Below are 21,222 nucleotides of genomic sequence, written 5' to 3'. Positions count from 1 at the left end.
AGATAGTGTTATCTGCTATTAAAGATTTATTGTTATTTACTTTTAGTATTTAAGTACATTTTTTTATCTTGACTGAATTTTCATTTAAAAAAATGTTGTAATATCGTTATATCATCTCATTACAAAATATCGTTATTATTATTATTTTTTATTTTTTTTTTTACTATCCATCCCTTTTGCCCTATTATTGTTCCAAAATTAGGGCTAGAATCGGAACCAAAATTTTATGTTACGTTGTGCCGTTTTATATGCAAAAACTCATCAGAAAATTATATTTAAATCTAAAGTTAGAAAAAGAGAGATGAACTTATATCTAAAATGAAGACAAACGTTCTGAGGTTCAATATTTATTTCCTTTGCACAAGAGGACAATGTATAAAGCAGAATACATATTTTTTTTTGTGTGTGTGTTCCTTTTATGTGTATGCTGTTCCTTGCCATACAGCATACACATTGTTCTTCTTTTAATTGAATACAGAGTGCACGGCGAGTTTACAGCGAATTCCGTCTTTTCTTCTGCAAAACAAAAATCATTTTAAACTTTTATTTATTTTTCAATCTATATATGAAGGCAAAGACCACTGTGAAAGGTTCAATTATTTTGTTTTATAACGGATATAAATATGAAAAATTCTTTGATTTGATATAGATAATAGTGAAAAATGCAATTATTATTTAGCTGTACAAAAAACAGATTTTGTTTCGCAAGTTACGATCCATGGTAAATTATATGTATACAAACTGTGCATGCAAATGCAAAATTTAATAATTGAAACAAACTTAATATTTATCATTTCGTTCTTTTCCTTCATATCTATTACCGAATAAATAAATAATAAATAGAATAAATAATAAATAGAATAAATAAATAAACTTTTGGATTAATATTTTTCGTTCTGGAAATTATTTTGTTGAACAGAAAAATTGTTAATTAATGTTGTTAGTTAAATCAGTTTAACTAATGTTTATTAAATTAGAATATTAATTACTGTTAGATTAAATTAGATTTCTTGTTGAAGGTGCGAAACAAAGTATTTGGAAGTCTAAAATTCCATTTCTTCCATTTTTAACATTAAAAAAAATATTTTTTCTCTTTATGTTATGTTTCAATGGTTATTTTCTTTGGATTTGCACTTTTCAAAAAAAAAGTTTGTTATTCATCTAACATCTTGCACATTAAACATTTTATTATTTCCACTTAAAGAAATAATAGGCAATAACTTTTATTTTTAGTCAATTACCGCTTGCCAACAGATGTTTTCCTTTCCGGCTTTGACAGCTTTTGCGAACTTCTCAAGCCATGTGATTTGTTTTCTTTATAATTGGCTCTCATGTCACAACTACAGATTAGATAGTTTCTGTTCATTATCAAAACCTTCACCATTTTTGTTCCTTGTGTACTAAACAAATTTTACTTTATTTCAGATTTTAAAAGAAGAAATCCTGTAGCTGACATTGAACCTGTCCAACGACAAGAAAAGGCAAACTTTAATCTTCGAAACAGTTCATCATGTATCGGTAACTTGACTAACCCGTCAGTATAAAGACCTTTTTTTGACATATCTGAAACGGAAATGCTTTAAATCAATCCTGTTAATTGTCATAAAGACTTTCTACATTTTTTTTACTTTACAAATATGACGTGAGACCACTTTATCCAGATAGGGTAGTCAGTATATTTTTATTCCACTCTTTATTTATTATTTAATTAGCTTTATTTATAAGTTTGAACTTCAAACGAACATTGAATTCTTTTGTGTGTGATATCAAGTTGAAACAACGGCATTTCAATGAATTTAACAGTCAAAATGATGCTTAGGCGCAGAAATGTAGTGTTGAAAGGACTTATTCTTATACCAGCCACTTGGATTTTAGTCACTTATATCTTGGCTGTCACATCTAACCATTCAGCAGAAGATAATCTAGTGGACAAAGGCTCCGAGTCCAAGCACAAAGCTGAGCGATCGCTCCAACAACAGCCTTTAGTAGGACATGTAGAAAACTTAGTGGACTCTAAACCTAAAAGTAAGGAGCCTGATTACCAACATAACGACCAGGATGGAGGGGTCCTCCAGCCACCTCGTGAACCAGACGGTTATGGCGAGATGGGTAAACCTGTCAAGCTGACCAACCTCACCGATGAGCAGCAGAAACTGGTCAAGTTGGGCTGGAAGAATAACGCCTTCAATCAGTATATCAGTGATTTGATATCGCTCCACAGGTCGCTCCCAGATCCTAGAGACAAAGAGTAAGTAATTATTTCTTAAAATCTTGAATCGGATTTAAATGTTTTTTTAAACATATTTTTGATTCAGTTTGAAATTCAGTTAAATATTGTTGTCTTTGTAGTGGGTAGTCCCCATTAAATCTTGAAAAAATTCTCCGAAATGAAGTAAATGCTGCTTATTAGGAAAAAAAAAAAAAATTACTATTTGATCTGTCCTCAAATATTCTGATATTGGAAGATAGTCTTTTGCTTTTGAAATCACAAGACAGCAATATATCTGATTTAATTCGTTTAAATTCACTGTAAATTCTTGTCAATCAAACTGTGAACCATTGGTATTTTTCGGCATACGATAGCACATCAATCGAGACACTTTAGTGCTACTTTTTAAGAATATATGGTATGGTTATTTTTTAAACTAACGATATATTTGTTAGCATATGCCATTCGTTGCAGCATCAGAATATAACCTTGGTAGTACACGACATCCGCTGCTGATCAAACTGTGAACCGCCTGAAATGCCTAGCATCCAATGGCCTATCAGTCTTGTACCCTTCAATAATAGTATATGGTGTTCCGTCAAACTGTAACGTATGTGCAATATATTTATGTGCTATTTATTATTTGTGGTACTAGCTGGTCTGACTAATTTAGAACCCAGCAGTAGTATATATTATCTAATGATTCGTCTTATCGACGTACAAGAAATAAATCAAAATATTACTATCTTGTGGTAATCGCTTGTGTTACCGTTTTTACTTTCTCGTATTCGAAGTATAGAGAAAATCGAATTCGAGATTTTGACGAATCTCTACGCTTTAAATCTCCCTGAATTCGAAAAACATATTTTTGGAAAATGTCCATCAATATGTCTGTGACAAGGATAACTCAAAGACGCTTTGAGCTAGAAGGATTGAATTTGGTATTCGGTATTTATACCAAATTTGTATATTTCTATGAAATTCTGAGCAAAATCAGTTCTGAGGAAGTCTGCCTGTCCAGCTGTTCGAATATAAATTAGCTCGATAACTACAAAACGAAGAGAGCTAGATAGATAAAATTCGGTACACAAATTTAACAGCTTTAGTATAGACGCCTATCAAATTGTGAGTGTAATCCAACTCGGGTTTGTCCGTCTGTCGGTCTGTGCTTTTAGAAACATGTAATTGCGATAACTTAAAAATGAAATGGCTTAATTATATCAAATTTAGTGACCACAAGTGTAGTTTTCTTATAAATTTTTATTTTAATCGGTTGGGAATACGGCGTTCGATTCTGGATTCGATTTTTGGATACTATTAATGTATGTCAGGGATTAATCGCCGAAACACTCTCCAAGGATGACACGAAACATGCAGTAAAATGCTAAATTCACCCCAAAAGTTAATATTTCCTAACTATTGTACGCCAATACCAAGCAAAGCGTTCTCTGGAATAACATGTTTGTTAGAGAGTATGCAAGAAAGTTTTGGAGTGACCATTCCCACTGCTTTGTATTGTACTTGCTAGTGCGGAATTTAAGACTAATTTTGAAAGTGCCATCAGTGCAATATTAGAGCTATACTTTTCTTGCTTAGTTGTTATTCTTTGATTAAACTATTTTTCGAATCATTTTTATATAAATCTAATTTTGTTGTTGGTACATTTTACGATGCTTTGTTGTCCCGTCTGATATCTGGTTAAAACGATTCAATTTGTCGCTGACTGATATGTGTTCGTGCTACAGTGGTGCAGTCCAGGATGCGAAGCATTTGATATTTGAATGCACCAAGTTTATTCCGGAAAGACATAAACTCAGGAGCTGCCTTCTAAAGAATATCACTTGGCTTCCTCATTTATCTGCCTTTGTATAGAGTAAATCATCTTTCATTTCCTTTTGTACATATATTAATAGTATTTTCCCCCGTATTATTTAAACTTTACTTCAGTGTGTTTGCCTACATATATTTGCATATATACTTTTGTATTTGTATTTTGAATATTTTATTTGATCATGCTTCTTCAATTGTTTTATATCATCTACTGTATGTTTCTGTTACTATGTGAGCAATTTTGCTTCATTTTGCTTTTGTTTGTATATCTACTGGTTTCCCCCCATTTTTCTTTCTTCTTTCTTTGCATTTGTGCCTGCGTCCTTATATATGAAGTTTTTTCTACTGTCAATTGTGTACTGACATCTGTAAGCCTTGTGGTATACTTATTGGCACACAAGGAGTTTATACATCGAAAAGAAGAGAAAAAAAAACTGGTGTCTGGATTATTAAGAATGACACCAAACACCTGCTGGTAGAGGAAATAAAAGATCCTTGGTGTTTCATTAGTCGCCATAATAAACTTTCTTGTCAACAAAATTTCCTGTTGCTACGTTATGTTAATTAAGAGTGCATGGACTGTCTAACAGACGCATTAATCGTACAGTGAATCGTACATCCTCCCAATGCAAAGTGGGATCGGTTTATTTTTGTTCAGGGAATAGATGTTTGGCATGCAATTAAGATTCTGATATAAAATTAGTACTAAATGTCTATTTGTTTTAGTAGAATCGATTTTGTCTTTTTTTAAAGTGATCATCGGAAACTATTTATCAATAAAATATAGATGCTTGCTTTTCTATTTTAAACTTATCTTTGTATAATATGCTGATAAAGAAATAATACTTCCTGCTTTCCGTTGTAAATCAAGGCTGATAGGCATGCAAAACTGATAATTTTTAAAGTGTCTGTTTTTAAACTCTTATCAAGACCGTTGAGATGTCAAAAGGCATTACATGGTTTTATTACCTCAGTATGGCAATAAATATTTTGAGCTAGTTCATAATTTAGCCAGGTTTTTTTAGGTGATAATGTTTCTAGGATTATTTTAAAATTTTTGAAAATGACTTCTGCTCGTATCAGAATTCCGGAATTAGGTTTCTAAATGAGGGGGGAGGGGGGTAGAAGATGCTTGCTCTCATTCTAAAAAAAATTCACTTCTCATCAATACTTCCATAGAATTGTTAAATAAAGATATTCTAAAATTAGAAGCTTTACTGGAATAATAAATGGCTTTTTTTAAATTTGTTTTAAAAAGTTATTCTAATGAACATACTCTTTATCATGCTATAAAAGACTTAAGTGCATGTTAGAACATAGAAAAATATTCTGCACATCAGCTTGTCATTAAATTTTATTATTTTAAGATATTTATTTTTTGTATATATAAATTATATTTGTTTTAAAAAGAGGGTTTGGCTTTACTTGACCCTTAGGAAGATTACTTCCCACCTACATGATCTTACGAAATACATTTGAGGGAAGCTAAAATCCCACTATCATATTGACCTAGCTTTTGTATCATTGAAAACAGTAATTCCCACAAATCACAAAGAAGTGAATTAATGTTACTAAGGAAAGTGTGAAAGCGTTGTTACAATAAAGTAGATGGACAATAAGGCTGTTACTTTATTGACAACATGACATTAACCAACGATTATGACATCTGTAAAGCGGTCTAAAACCGATCGTACTAAAAGATAATTACCTTGTCCCAAATCTGTCGCTGTATAGTATGATATCATAGGAGGATTGGTCGCTTCGATCAAAGAAAAGAACGAAACAAATAGGAAGATCTGAAGAATGGTGACATCGTAACTTTTATTTACCTTTACATCGTAAATAATTTTATATTGTGGCAAATAAACAAAAGAAAAAAATTTTACACCAGCTAACATTCCATATAACATTAGATCATCAGCAATTGATGGATATTCCTCCAGTAAAAGGAAAGGCCGTTTTGCTAATTAATAAACAAACAAATGGGCAATTCCGGGTGATGTGTGCTTAGCCAATGTGAGAAATCATATTCCAGAGTTGGTTTAGAATTATAGACGGTATAGGAAATGTAGCACAAATCCCAAGAAAAGAAAAGGAGACCCATTATATGTCTGCAGAAGGTGAGATAACCTTGTGCATTGCAACATACTTTTCATCTTTCTATGGCAAATAATCGCCATTAAATTGAATTTTTTTCATAACCTTAATTAGTTCCGTGGAAAGTATATTTCCTACCCTTAAAATTTAAATATAAACATAAAATTTGCCTAGATAAACAGAAACACTATATTAATAATGTTCTTCTAGTCATGTCAATCAATTCTGATTCTACTTCTTATCAAAACAAAAAGAAAGGGTAATATTTTAAATTTGGCAGCAAATGTAGAGCATTCTTGATTGGTTAGCAATGACTGCAAAATGACATTATCGGTTCAGTTATTAAGGCTGAGGGCTCTACCAAAGTTTTATTTCGCGGTGTGCCTCGAAACTCAGGAAGCCTAATTAAGAAGAACATTTGGTGATGTCTCTCGAAATCCATTTATGGCTAATTTAGGAATCAAATGTAATAAAACTTTGTAATTAATAAATGTAAAAAAAAACCTACGCAAATAAAAAAAATTTTCAAATTCGATGTAATGGATGTAATTTGACAAATGTATTGTGGTTTTTCGCCAGAGTGATTATTCAATGAAGTCATGTTTTTGAAATTTTTGTGCAAATTGTAGGATAATATATGGCATGGAATGAGCTTTGATAACTTAAGTAGGGATCATGAGCTTCCATAAAGAGCGGGGAGGAGGGCAAATCGAAAAATCGAACTAGAAGTCAAGATTGAGTGCCTGGGTCTTTTTTTTTTTCCTGATTTTTTTTTTTAAATATGCGGATATTGCATAATCTATGCATTTCAAATAATAAAAAAATTTAAGAAATATTCATCCATCCACAATCCGTGATCCGATTTCGACACTTTTTTTTCGTATGAAATGTCAGAACTTGTTGATACATCATCAATGGTCCGCTGCTTCCACCGTCCCCTAGTTTTAGTAAAACTTTAAATATAACTTTAGCATAGTTTCTGGGCTTAACAACTAGAGTAATTTCGCCAGTTTATTTAAACTGCGGAATAAATCTCCTCACTTCAATCATTGCACCGATTTTATCAATTTTTATTTCATATGAAATTTTACAGTGAAATCCTCATATTTGCATGATCTTCCATTTGCATGACTTGATGAAAAAATTGTATAAAACTTTCTAGCATGCTAATATCTTAACTGAGACACAATTGTTTAAAGTGAAACATTTAACAAATTTCAAGCCAAGCCTATGTGTTTGTTAATACTTGCACTCCATTGATATTTTTGAGATTTGTTACATTATAAACTTATTAGTACTTACATTTAGTAATTAAAAAGGAATAAATAACAAAATATTAAAATAAGTTTAGATTAATGGAATAGTAAATCTACCCTGATAACGACCCTATTGATGACATTAATACCCAGATGCATTGAAATAATATAAATTTCCCGTAAAATTATGGTAGTTTAATATATTAAATGAAAAGTAGTGCATATATGTAATATATTCTATTTATTTACAATCCTAATATTAGCTATTTTAATACTTGAATTCAAACTTCTGGGTTGTCCGGAGTTTCCCTCGCTTCTCAGGGTCTAATTTCTATAATTTTAACAGTCCATCATGAAGTTACAATATTATGAGGCTGAAATAAATACTTGTTCTGCTTCATTTCAACCAATACTCTTTTGATCTTAAATTTTGAAAACTTTTGCACATTTTCTTTTTCCTTTTCCTGCTTTACTGATGTGAGAATATCATTCACTGGTCATGGGCTTAGCCAAGAAATTTTTAAAGTTAATAGTGAAATTGACTATCCTGCCGACTAATGAAAAAAATGAATAAAGAACTAATTTACTAGAAATGTATTTATATGAATTCTAAACATGAATGCATTTCAATAGATTCATATCGCTTTATGACTTAGGAAATTTTTTTAATAAAGACGTTTTTTTTTTATTATTGTTCAGATGTCGAGATATCAAGTATCCGTCCAATCTGCCTCCGACGAGTGTCATCATCTGCTTCCACAACGAGGCCTGGAGTGTCCTCATGAGAACAGTTCACAGTGTTCTGGAGCGATCTCCTGACCACCTGCTCAAGGAGATCATTCTTGTCGATGACTACTCGGATCAGCGTAAGAATAACTTCGTATTATCCCTAATGTCCATGGGTTTTGTTTTTTTTTCGTAAATTTTATTTTGAGTATTTCTCGGTTTAGTGTATATTCTGCATTTATTTTTATATTCATATTGTTTTAGTTAAAAATAATTTAAAACAGGAATGATTTTATAAGAAATGAGTTCGTAATTTATAATGGAAACATTTTTATTGTTTGTAAATGCAAAACTTTCTGCGTTCAAAAACTCAAACTGCTTTAGCTTTTGGGCATGCGCGAACTGGTCTTTATTTCACCAAAACAAGGATGAGATGGAAGATGGAGATGGAAAAGATTTATGATAGTGGTTATTTTTTAAAGCTATTTATAGAAATATTACACAAGTTTTAAATTAAAACAAAATAATAAAATTAAAAAATAACTAAAAACCATTATCAGAAAAAATTAACTAAAAGAAAAAAATGCCCTTCTTTTACTCTCTTTATCACCCCCGTGAGGAATAAAATTATCCCAAAATGATAATCATAGAATTCTGAAACAAATAGTCTAAATTGTAAATAGGATTTACTTTCAATAAAATAATACCAAGAACATATTTTGAAAATATGGTCTTATTTTTATTCTATGGAAACATTTTCTTTCTTGATAATAACTCAGTTATCTCAGATAAATTTCAGTTTTTCAAAAATTAGTGGTTATATTAACAAATTTTAACGCTATCGCCATTATGTATAATGATTATTATGTTATATGTTGGATCTATGATCAGGTGTTATCTTTATCTCTATGAGCCCGGCTAGCATAAGAATCCCATTGCCTCAAAACCTAGGACAATTTTTCAGAGACAGAGGGGAATCGGGCCTTTCATATGAGTAACTGGTCACCAATTACCTTTCACCCCTACATTTCAGCTTTACACCCAGAAACGTCTGAGTTAGAACTTTATTGAACAAGGCGATTTGGAATGAGTCCAGGTTCATAGGGTTAAATATGAGTGTCATTTCAAATTTCCTTTATACTGAGCGCCACCTGTTATATTCTGTTCGCGACCCATATTAATAGTATTAATCTAATTCACGTCGATCAGCCTTGATAAACTACTAATTATCACAGTAAAAGAAAGTATTATTTCAAATTGAGCTTGAAAGATAAACATAAAGCATTCTAATCGGTGTTACACTATTTGCTAACTAGTCAGTTATTAAGGTTGTCGGCTCTGCCAAAAATTTTATTTTGCGATATCTCTCACATCTTTAAGATGGTCGGGGAGAGTAATAATTGATTATGTATATAAGATTCAAGTACTTTGATATGAAATAAAAATTGACGAAATAGGACTAATTGTTGGGACTGGAAAACGGGGGTGTTATTTTGGAGAGGGGGGGGGTCCCTGATTATTTTAAATATATAAATGATATGTTAGAACTGCATGATTTTGTTCGATGATTTGTATTAACTGTCGTCTTTTTTAATTTTTAGCCCACTTGAAGCAGAGGCTCGAGAACTACATCGCTCAGCTTCCGAAAGTGCAACTCGTGAGGGCCCAGAAACGAGAAGGTCTGATTCGAGCCCGACTCCTCGGAGCATCTGTTGCTTCCGGTCCCGTTCTTACTTATCTGGATTCGCATTGCGAATGCACTGAAGGTAAAGTTTATCAATCATATTTTTTTCAATGGATTAATTAATGTTAATTTATAATAAATTTTCTGAGAATTGATATCTCATTTCTATACAGTTTTTAAAACATTTTTTGTAATGAATTAATGGAGAAATTTAAACAGTTGCAGAAAGTAAATTACGGAGTGAATCGTAGCAGCCGTTCTTACTATTTTTCAATATTTGGTACTTGATTTTACATAATGCTAAGCTTGACTTCATTTTCACTCTATTCCGGACCTCTTCCGTGATCTGCGGAAAAAATATTGTTTGGAACAACGAAACCACTTTGGTATAACTCTGTATTGACATCTTGCATTTAAAAAATTTAATTCAGCAAATCGAACATTAATTTGAAGGTACAAAAGCAAAGCTGACTCTCATTAAAAATTTAGATTGTAAATTATCTGGAAAGAATTAATTGCTTGTATATAAAGTCATGTTAAAGCCTCTCATCTCATACCTCACCCATATGGGCAACTGTAAAACTCTTAACTGAGAATTAGAAACCCTCTGAAATAACTACAGATCAGTAATATGCCGTGGTTAGCTCAAAATACTGATATCTAAAACGATTAACAATTATCTACAGTCAGTGATTTCCACAAGAAAATTTTTATAAGAATTTTCGAGAAACTAGATAAAAGCGAAAATGTTGCTAATTAAAACACTGAAATTTACGACACAAGGCATCCTAAAAATGTAAGAAGTTATTTTACAACTATCCCCTTGACAATTTGACGTCATAATGCAATAATATGATTCTGTGAAAACGAAATTGCTGATAGATTTTTGTGTGTATTCTCCATGATATTTTGACCTCCATGCAGCACAATAACTTACAATTTTAAAGACACTTCCATGTTTTTCAAATATTTGAATTGCAATAACATTTTCTTTTAACAATGGTATGGAGGTTTAGAACCATCGGGTTGTTTAAAGCACTAACCCTAAGAGTAAACCCTACCTCAAATCAATTTTAGATATTTTATGAGCTTGAAATAATTAATGTAAATAACGCGAAGGACATTGCGGTATGCAATGAGTCATAATCTGAAAATAATAATTGGTCGCAATTGCGCAAATAATTTCAAAGTACTCCTTTAAGATGTTTTTGTTTGTAGAAGAAATTATTATATAGAAAGAATTATACTGCGCATTTTTTCCCTTCTAAAACTGATTATTGTAGTACAAGTAATTTGTTGTTCGAAGGAGTGAAGTTCAAGTTATATTAAATTGCTCTTGAAACTAAGAACTAAGATACAATTTTCATTAGTGAACCCAAAATAGTATATAAAACGATATTAGATTCTCGACTGTATAGTTACATACAGTTAGTTTTTATAAAAATATTGTTCATTTGCTTTTGCATTGCTCCTCTTTTCCCTTTATCCTCTGCATTCGAAAGCCTCTATTTTAGAAGGTTTTTTTCTATGCACCTAACTTGAGAATTGCATTGCATTGCATTCTCTTAAGAATGTCAGGACTAAAAGGAATTTTCTGTCGATGGAGAGAGATGGTCTTTCCAAAAATAGGGAAAAGTCCATACTTAATTGCCACGAATTTTCCCCAGACGATAAAGATGCAACAGAATCTAGATGCAAACATACTTTTAGTAAAATTAAATAATCATTTTGGGGTTTGGCATACGCAACAACAATATCTATTCCGAAGTGCAGTTATAGAAAGGTCTAATTTCAAAGATATCAAGAAATAGTGCTGAAAATTCAAGGAAAAGAACTGAGTAAAGACTTGTCTTCTATAACAGCATGCATAAATAAAGCCAGAACAATTCATTAGTTCACCAAAGTACTTTTACACTTATCTGTATGATCGAGTCCCAGGTCATTTGGCCTCTCACAATCAACATTTTCATGATTTATGTAACAAGAGTCAAATGTGAACAGGCAAATGCATTAAATAACAGTAAAGTTAAGATTAAAAAAAACTAGGAAGACCAGTAAATTAGTTGCATACCTGTTTTACTTGTTTATTTAATCGCAACAAATATAGTCGTGTGGGATCTTCATGCAATGACTTAATGAGGATGTTTAGAGGTATTAGTGCCAGTGATTGGTTAGGGGAAGGCGGGTTCAAAATTCGAATATCACTGCTCTTATTCCAACTTTTTTTATAGCTAAATATATATGAAGGGGGAGGAGTATTTTTTCTTTTGAAATTTAACATTGCTACCGTTTTTTTGTCGTGTGACTATTTTAAGCCAAATTTTGCGCAGTAGCTTCTGAGGGTAAAGACCCCTGAGCACCCGTGGGCATAAGTCTGACTTCGGGCTCAAATGAAGATAGCACACACACACACACACACACTCGCTTGCACAACCCCTTTTTACAGGGGGGCGCATTCACGCAGCTCACAGAGAGAACACAAGGAAAAAGAACAACGAATGCTCGAACCCGAAACGCCTAAATCACGGGGAAGAGGCTCTACCCCTAGGCCAGGACGTCGGTATTGCTACCGTTTTCGTCATAAATTGGCATATGTTTGAAATGAAATCGATTAACACTTAGATTTTTCCTGTAATGCCCCTCAAGAAATAACATAGTGAGAAAATATGAAATCAAGTTGTACTTCCATTCCAGTGAAATAACATTAGTATTCATTTATACACTACTTTTAAAATGACAGTTCATTTTTTTTACTAATTCATGAATAACCCTGTATTCTGTATATAGAATAATTAGAATTTAAACAATGGATAGCAAGAAATTTCATCTTCGTGATCAAAGAATTCCGTCCTCTTTCTATCAAATCAAGATCTTACTTGACCAAACATCTTCCTGTACACGTACGTACCTGGCTCATCTTTCCTTTGATATGGCGTAGAAATTTTGTAGAGAAGCATCATTTTATGTTGCGTGCTTATCAGCTGACTTGACTCCAAAGTACGACGTTCATCGGTCGCGGTGGTCTGGTAGTAAGATCTTGGCTCGAAACCTAAGTGTTTCATCTTCGGGACACGATTCCACGGAAGAACGTCGTGTAAGTCTAGTGCGCATTAAATCCGTCAGGATCGAACGTCCTCCCGCTGGTTTGGTTTGGAAAATAGTAGAGGGGAGGGGGTGCCAGCTCAGATGCCTTCCTCGTCATGTGAACGTGATTCAAAATTACGAGATCCGTCCGTAATTAGCCATAGTGTTGTTTTAAAACGGGACGTTATTATAACTAAATTAAACTAAACCAAATTACTCATTCACTAGCAGGTTTTGTCTTACTAAGCTAAACTTAATATTCCTCTGATACTTATGACAAGTGTTTCTAAAATATATTAATTTCCGATCTTGATATCTATAAATATATAGATTGTATTAATAATTTATCATTTTTCTTTACTTCTCAATATTGTTTAGCTTTAAACCTATTAGTATTTGTTCCAATTGTTAAGCTGACGTTCACACACAGCAATTAAAAGTTGGAGATATTTTATTAAATGATGAGCGTATAAATTGTACATATTTTAATTTATTAAAACATGTGCAAATCATTAAATTTTCGAAAACGTGTATGGATTTATATAAATTTTCCTGAAGAAAATACTCGTATCTTCTTATTCTCCTATCGTTCTCTAAACAAACATCCAGCCAAAAATTTCTACATGCATTGATAAAATGTTACGACAGAAAACTGTTTGCATTCTGATTTACAATACGTTTTCGACAGGTTTCTGGGATGGTAAATATTTGTATTTCGCATGGAATAGATTTTATACGAGATGCACTGAAAATCTTATTTGATTCCTTTCAAAAATAAACTATCGGATCGTTTTTATGTATGTACTCTTTTGGAAAGATTAAAAGTCTGTAAGAAAGTTTCTTTCAGATATATTGATTTTTAAGAGAGAAAGATATTTCTAGAATAGTTTGAGAGAAAAAAATTATTATAAACAGTTTTTTAAAATACATGTTCTTTTGGTATATTATACAGCATTATTTTTTAAAAGTATTTACCACTATTTAATTTTGAGATCTATTGTTTTTCACACAGAATTATTCTATTGAAAAAGAATAATTTTATTCGCTCATTGTAATAGAATAAATTTGTTCGTAATTTAATTAAACGATAAATAGATAAATAGATATTTAAAAAAATTCCAATTACAGTACACTCCCGATTATCCGTGGAATTGGGTGGCGCGGCCGCATCATAAAAAAAGTCGCGGGTAATCCGAAAAAAGCTAAAAACGGGTATAGCAAAAGAGAAAACAGTCATTCCAACTTTGAAAAATCGTTTTATGTACAATAACACGTAAAATAAACAGCAGGAAATGTTTAACTAACGCTTAATATTTTAGTATATCCCTCAAAACTAACCTAATATGCATTTTGTTAATGAAAACAGAAAAGTGTTTTATACTTATGAGAAGCGTCGAGGATACACAGAAAAATTAATACATATGTACTGTTTTAATACTGTAATGTATTATGTAATTACAAAAGCATTACTGTAAAACTGCACCTTTTTAAAGAAATCAGTCAAAAAAAAAAAAAATTTGTGCGGCAGGCGCGGATAACCCGCCCGCGGATAATCGGGAGTCTACTGTATGTATTGTCATCACGAGTAGACAAGTGTATAAAATTTCAAATATCTAGCACATTAGGAAACGAGCGTGAAACCGATTACACGCGTCTTTAGACTGCACAAACGAGATTTCTATTTGTGTTCTAATGTTACAGCTTAATATTCTTGATAGAGTTAAAGCTAGTAAGGTGAAAAATAAAAGCGCGTGTTACGACCGTCATAATGACCTCCATTCCATATGAAAATTATGAATTTTGGAAGACATCATTAAACTCTATATGTACTCATATTTTTTACTAACCTCGGGCTGTAGTTTGGAGCAATTTGGAAAGAGTGACAATACGATTTCTCTTTCCGGTATTCTTGAAGAATGACATAACCCATACATGAGTGTTTTATGCTTTATAATATAGTGCAGCTTTATATGCTTTATAATAAGTGCAGAAAGCCGAATATATATTTTGGACGCCTTCTTTTCGACCAGTTGAAACCAAAATTTGACATGAAGCGGCAATTTCAGCATTAAAATCTCGTAACAAATTTCATTTATTTCAGTCGTTGTGTTTCCAGATTCTCATATTTCAGTATCTTTGAATATAAAAATAAACAGGCAGTTGACCTTTTATTTGATATGTTTGAAAACTTCGTGCAGATCTACGCGTGAAATAGCAAATTATATATCAAATTTATCTAGCCGTTTTATTTTTTTTTGTCAAGTTTTTATTATGTACTAGAAAAGATTGACAAATTTTCCATGAATAGATTTTTTTCCAAAATTTGATGGGAAATCTACACAAATTTGGTGGTCTTCTTTATTGTGTTAAGACCACAACTAATGTTCGTTTACCTAATATTTTGAGTAATTATGCTCACATATAGACACACATAGACGGAAAAGTGTTTTTTTTGTGTGTTTTTTTTTTGTGTTTTTGTTTTTTTAACACAGGGTGGACTGACATGGGGAAATTCATAAAAAATCTCACGACTATAAAACCTTCTATTTGTAAATTTAAAAAAAAACTAATAATAAACGGACTAACTTTTTTTAATAAAAACTTAAAAAAGTGTTTTGAAATTGAATTGATAATTGATTTTAATTTCATTAATTTCAACTACACTCTTTATGGGGCCTTCATAGTGTGGTACCCTAATGGGAGCAATAGGTCCAATTGATTGACAGTCAACCCTCTGGCCAACGTAATTTTGCCATCTTTAGGATGACTAGACAGTATGTTTAGTACCACCCATGGGACATTGTTCACCGAAGCTGTCAGATGAGGCCAGAAAAATTATCTAAGGCAAGATAGATCCACCCATCATGTCTGCCAGTTTATGGAGTAGATGCTCTGGTTTCTTTTCAATATCGTGCTAATATTTTGCTTTTTACTAAAGTGTAAGGGGAGGATGAGGATTATTAAAAGTTTATATGTAACCAAAATTTATAAAACTCCTACTTTTGGTCTACTTCTCAGTTAAATTTCAGAAAGGTAGATTGTCAAAAAACTAGTTATAGTTGTTTCCATTACTATTTGACAAAACTGTTTCATTTATTATCATTTTATTCTTTCATTATCTATTTACCAATTATTTCTTACTTTTATTTACAAACTAGTCGTGTTTAGCAAGCAATTTAGTCGCTCATATTTTTGCTTTTCTTGGCTGTTAAACTATTTGTATGAAATGCATTCTATTTAAAGTTTCATTGAACATTGAAAAGTAAGAATTAAATGCATACTTCGAAGTTAATTTGCGAAGAGATCGATTCTTTTAACCTCTATTTTGACGCTGATAAAAGAACGCGAAAGAATTGTTTGATGATACAATAAAATTAGTTTGAATTTTATCGTAACAATAGAAAAATTGTTGCTGATTGTGTGTTGGACTAACTTTCAAAGAATGTTATTAAAATTAGAAAACAAAATTGCGCTAAATGAAATTGATATCATTTAAAGCAATTTTCTAGGTTTTACAATAATATAAAAATAAATTTTATGATATTATATTTTCGAAAGATGCAGCTAATAAGTACCAAAAACTTGCTTGTTGTGCAGTTAATTTATATTTTAATAAACTTATAGGCATTAATAAATTAACAATGACCTTTCTCATGTTTTGAAGGGCATATATGCAAAATTTCGACAAAAATTGAGATTTGTATTAAAAACAAACATTCATCCTTAATGGCATATCCTTAAACATAGATTTTTGTGATCTCTCAGACAATAATAAAATTGACAAAAATCGATGGCATTATTGAAAAAGATTTAAGGAGCCCTGCATTGTAATTTTTCTGTGTTCCATAAAGAATATCAAATTAAATCCCATAAGTTTATAAAACATCCATATTTAAGCAGGTCTTTTGCTGTCGAAATACAGTTTTGGATACTTAAAAAAAGATTTTTTCATTCAAAATCAGTTGTTAGTGGAGCTTCCTCTGATAAGCTGTAATCGCACATCGATTTAGGCAATCTTAAACGATCATAAGGTATGTTTTATTTGCGCGAGCGTGTGGAACAGCTGAAATGGAATTCGTGGTGTGCATTCATGTCTAAAATATTTATTTTTCTTGATATGAGATCGCATGTGATGGGCGGACAAAAATTATTGGATCTTAATCGGCTCAATTTTGAAATTCATTATCTTAAAATAGAAACGTAGCCTTTCATAAGTTTGAATAATTTGATATTTGAAACTGTTTATATGTTTGGTATAAAAAAAAATAAAAGTAGCATGTATTTTATTCTTTTAAAATCATACACTGATCATATTTAGATAAAGTTTTAAACTTTCATTCTTTGCTAACGATACTTTGCTTTGATAAGATACAGCAGATTTACAATTCTAGTTCACGCTGGATTCCACTTAAAATACATTATGCATATTGACCTTGTGTAAATTGAAACTACCTTATGAATGAAATGCCACTTGTTAAAATGATATAAAAATTTACAGAAAGGGATTCTGAATATGGCAAGAAGATTCGGATGTCCGATTTAGCACGATTTAGAATTTTGAGGTATTTTCAATAATTATTGAATGGCTCCAAGTTAACACATTACAAATTAATTATAAGAACCGTGTTCCTTTTTTTTAAATATAGAAATAGTTTTCTCTACTTATTTCTGCTTAACAGACGTTTAAATAATACTGTTCTTTAAATTCTTACTCATTTTTCTTATATGGTACGTTTCCGGTAAACAAAATTTTTTTTTAATGCGGCTCTATTGTATAATTTTATAAAAGTAAACGAAACTAACTGAAAGAATAGTTGGACTTTGTATTTTTAGTGTATAAATAACATTACAAATAATCATTGTGTTACTGCTAAATATCTCCAACATTCTTCATTTTTTTTTCCATTTATTATTTTTTTTCCTGATCGAAAAAGCAGAAAAAGGAGTGGACGGTTTCATTTTTGCAACCACTAATTTTACAAGATGGTCATAAAATATTTTCCTGGTTACAAAAAAGTCATTCAATATAATACTGTAAAAAATTTTTAATCATGTTCTTAAAATTTATTCAGTTTAACAATTCAGCGCAACTAATGCAGAAATCGTGATTTTACATTCGATTGTTATCAAACTGGCATTCTGGATCCATGAATTTTAATCGGCCTAGTATATCATTTCTAGGCCAACAATATGAATATTAAAATTTTTGTAACTTCAAATTTTTAAACATAATAAACTGACAGTTAACTGAAAATTTTTAGAAATTTGTTATTTAAATACTTGATAGAATACACTCAACTAAAAAAAAATCAAGTATAAAACTAAATTTATTTTGCATGCTTCTCCATATATTTTATTTTCTGGGATTTTCTAGGAATAAAATGGGCAAATACTCGTTTTAAAAAAAAATCAAATTCAAAATCATGTAAACGAAGTTATTGGTAAGAAATTGTTCGTTTCTATCTCCCAAACTACAAAAAATATTTGAAGTTTTTTGGAAATCTAAATGTTTGGATATAATGCTTTTTTTTTAAGTCTGCACTGAAATATCAGCAACGCGAAAAAATTTCCTGGCGCAAAATGCTTGAATTTTAGTTTTTGGAGCATTTCCGGGAAATTCTTTTTCTACAAAAGAACTATAAATACTCTTTTATTGTCTCCATAGGAGACGTAAATATAGCTTTCTGTCTGAATGTAGGCTGATTCGAATCGCACTTTTTTTGTTCTTTTCACGAAATTTGAAATTTTTTTTTCCGCTTTTGCACTTATTTCAGTTTATTTGAGCACAGTTGTGAATAATTTGACTATAGTGGAAGTTTGGTAATTCGGTTTTTAGTTCGAATTCGCCAATACTTTGAATTTTTCTGAACCGATTTGAATTTTCTATTAATATATTATTAAACTATCATACTTAGTCGAATTTATTTTAATTCGAAGTTTTGATCAGTTTTTAATGGAAAATTCTAATTGTTTTCCTGAATTCTTTTTGTTCATAATTTGTGCCATCTCATCTCATATATGAATGACTTTTAAAGTTTCTGAATTCATTCGTAGACTTTTAATTCTTCGAAAAAAATGTAATCATTTTAAAACATGCTTTTACTAATGTTTTGCAACGTAATATAATTATTAAAATATTGAAGTAAAAAAATGGATATATTATAAAAATTTATAATTAATTTTTAAAACATGGAAGTGAAAAAGTGGTGAGTCGCTGAAAACATTTAGTAAAATTAAGCCACATTAAGTATCATAAAAATCCCAAAATGCTTTTTAAAAATCACAAATCTTAATAATATAAATAAATCATAATACGAATAAGGCTATTATATATATTTATGTATATTCTCCTCAATTTCACTAACTTTGTACGTTGATTATTTATGGCAGGAGAACGAATATTATCAACTTTCCAAAGCACAAAACTTAATAAAACATTCAATCAAAAATAAAGAAGAATTTTGCCGTTTCTGTGCAGTAACTACAATATAAATTGTTCCACTAGAAATATTTTTTTACATTATCTTAAAATTCAAAATTTTATCTTTCAAATTATACCAATTTTACTTTTATGTAGTTGTTACTTCAACTTTCACCATTTTTTCAATTTAACAAATAAATGAATAAATGCAAATTATTTTCATATAAGGAAATTTCTAAATATTCGATTGCCTGACAACGTTGAGACTTTAAGCTATTCTTGGTTTTTTTTTTTTTTTCTATTTTAATTTTATTTTAAAAATATTTTTGAATAACATCCTTTATTATCTTTATAATTAAGAACATTAATTGAAAAGTTTAAATGCAGGCGATTTACAATTTATATCTGGAAAAACTATTGATTTGGTTTTATTTTCTTGTTTTACATTAATGAAAAATTATCTGTTTAATTGTCTCAAATCATTCATCAAAATCTTTCTTATACTTGATCTTCAGTATTCTTATTCATTAGTTTTGTGATAAAATTCGAATACTTATATTGCAAATATCAATATTAGTTATTACATATTAATATTTGGAATAAAATAGCTGTCAGTGGATTTTTTAAAAATCGTCTGATTCAATTAAAATAGCTGTCAGTGGATTTTTTAAAAATCGTCTGATTCAATTAAAATAGCTGTCGGTGGATTTTTTAAAAATCGTCTGATTTAATTAAAATAGCTGTCAGTGGATTTTTTAAAAATCGTCTGATTCAATTGATATTCACATTTTAATTAAAATCGTTTTAAATGTTAAAATATTTTATACAAAAGTAATTTTTACATTAAAAATATTTTATATGGAAGTAATTTAATTCCTATCATTATAGTATATATACCAGTTAGTGCATTAAAAAGGAAAAGGCGGTTAAAATTCCAGTTTACATAAAATACATCTTTCAACTCGTCCCACACACTTACGATTGCCTTTGACCTCCATTGTTTTGATCATATTTTTAATTTAAAAAAATTCTTAGTTTTATTTAATACATTAATAAAAGAGTATTTTGATATATATTTATTTTTTATTTAAATTTATTTTTTCTCTTTTTAAAAATTTATTCAATTCTTGTACGGAGAAATTTGAAATGCCGAATTTTTTCTATTTAAAACAATCGATTATAATTATTTAGTCAGATGATATCCAAGATTTAAAAAAAAATAATAAAAACAAAACAAAAACGGACAATTCATAGTATATATACGGGTTATTCAGGTGGTGTATATGAAATTCGTCTTTGTCCTTGATTTATTTTTCTTCGTGTATTTTTTTTACTCCTGGAAGCCGATACATGATTAAAACATCTGCGGCAATATATTTTTTTCTTTTGTTTCTGTTACGAAATTATGTTTTCGAAACATTCTTATTTAAATGAGCCTTATTATTCGACATGACGGAAGAAAATGATGTTCGTCGATATATGAAACATGTATGCATCCTCTTGTTATTTATTGATGCAGTTGCAAAATGTTACGAAATATTCCACAGTTCATTTAAAACATAGAAATGAGTTAGTGGAAATCTCTTGAGATTGCTTTTCCCATTAATTAAAAGCCATATTAATTATGATAAAGTACGTGATGCGTGACTGCTGCAAATTAAGTTTCTCGTCGAATATTAGAAAAACCGAATTTAAATTAAAATTCTTTTAAGGCGTCCTAACTTTTCGACTTCGAAAAATTGCCCGCGATACGAAATTAATGGGAAAAATGGAATACATGTACCAAATGAAATATTAACCACAAATTTAAAAAAAATCCTAAAATTAATTTAAATATTTTAAGACAATCATCTTTGATGGATAAAATCCGGAATATTTTTAAAAGATTTGAAATGAATAATTAATTATTAAAGTA

At 30.4% G+C, this 21,222-nt stretch overlaps 1 protein-coding gene across 3 annotated transcripts in view; it reads left to right on the top strand.

The window, feature by feature from the left end:
• The window catches only part of LOC129988011 (putative polypeptide N-acetylgalactosaminyltransferase 9), a 180,328-nt gene that overhangs the window by 137,091 nt on the left and 22,015 nt on the right, over nucleotides 1-21,222 (top strand). For all 3 annotated transcript variants that reach the window (XM_056096078.1, XM_056096079.1, XM_056096080.1), the window contains 3 exons: nucleotides 1,426-2,248; nucleotides 8,092-8,258; nucleotides 9,720-9,884. In XM_056096078.1, the coding sequence (XP_055952053.1) occupies nucleotides 1,791-2,248; nucleotides 8,092-8,258; nucleotides 9,720-9,884 (790 nt within the window). In that variant the 5' untranslated portion in view covers nucleotides 1,426-1,790. The remainder of the gene's footprint in view (nucleotides 1-1,425; nucleotides 2,249-8,091; nucleotides 8,259-9,719; nucleotides 9,885-21,222) is intronic.

The sequence above is a fragment of the Argiope bruennichi genome, chromosome 10, assembly GCF_947563725.1.
Source record: "Argiope bruennichi chromosome 10, qqArgBrue1.1, whole genome shotgun sequence".
NCBI lineage: Eukaryota > Metazoa > Arthropoda > Arachnida > Araneae > Araneidae > Argiope > Argiope bruennichi.
Note: the sequence above shows the minus strand (reverse complement) of the source record. Positions and strands in the feature narration are given on the sequence as shown.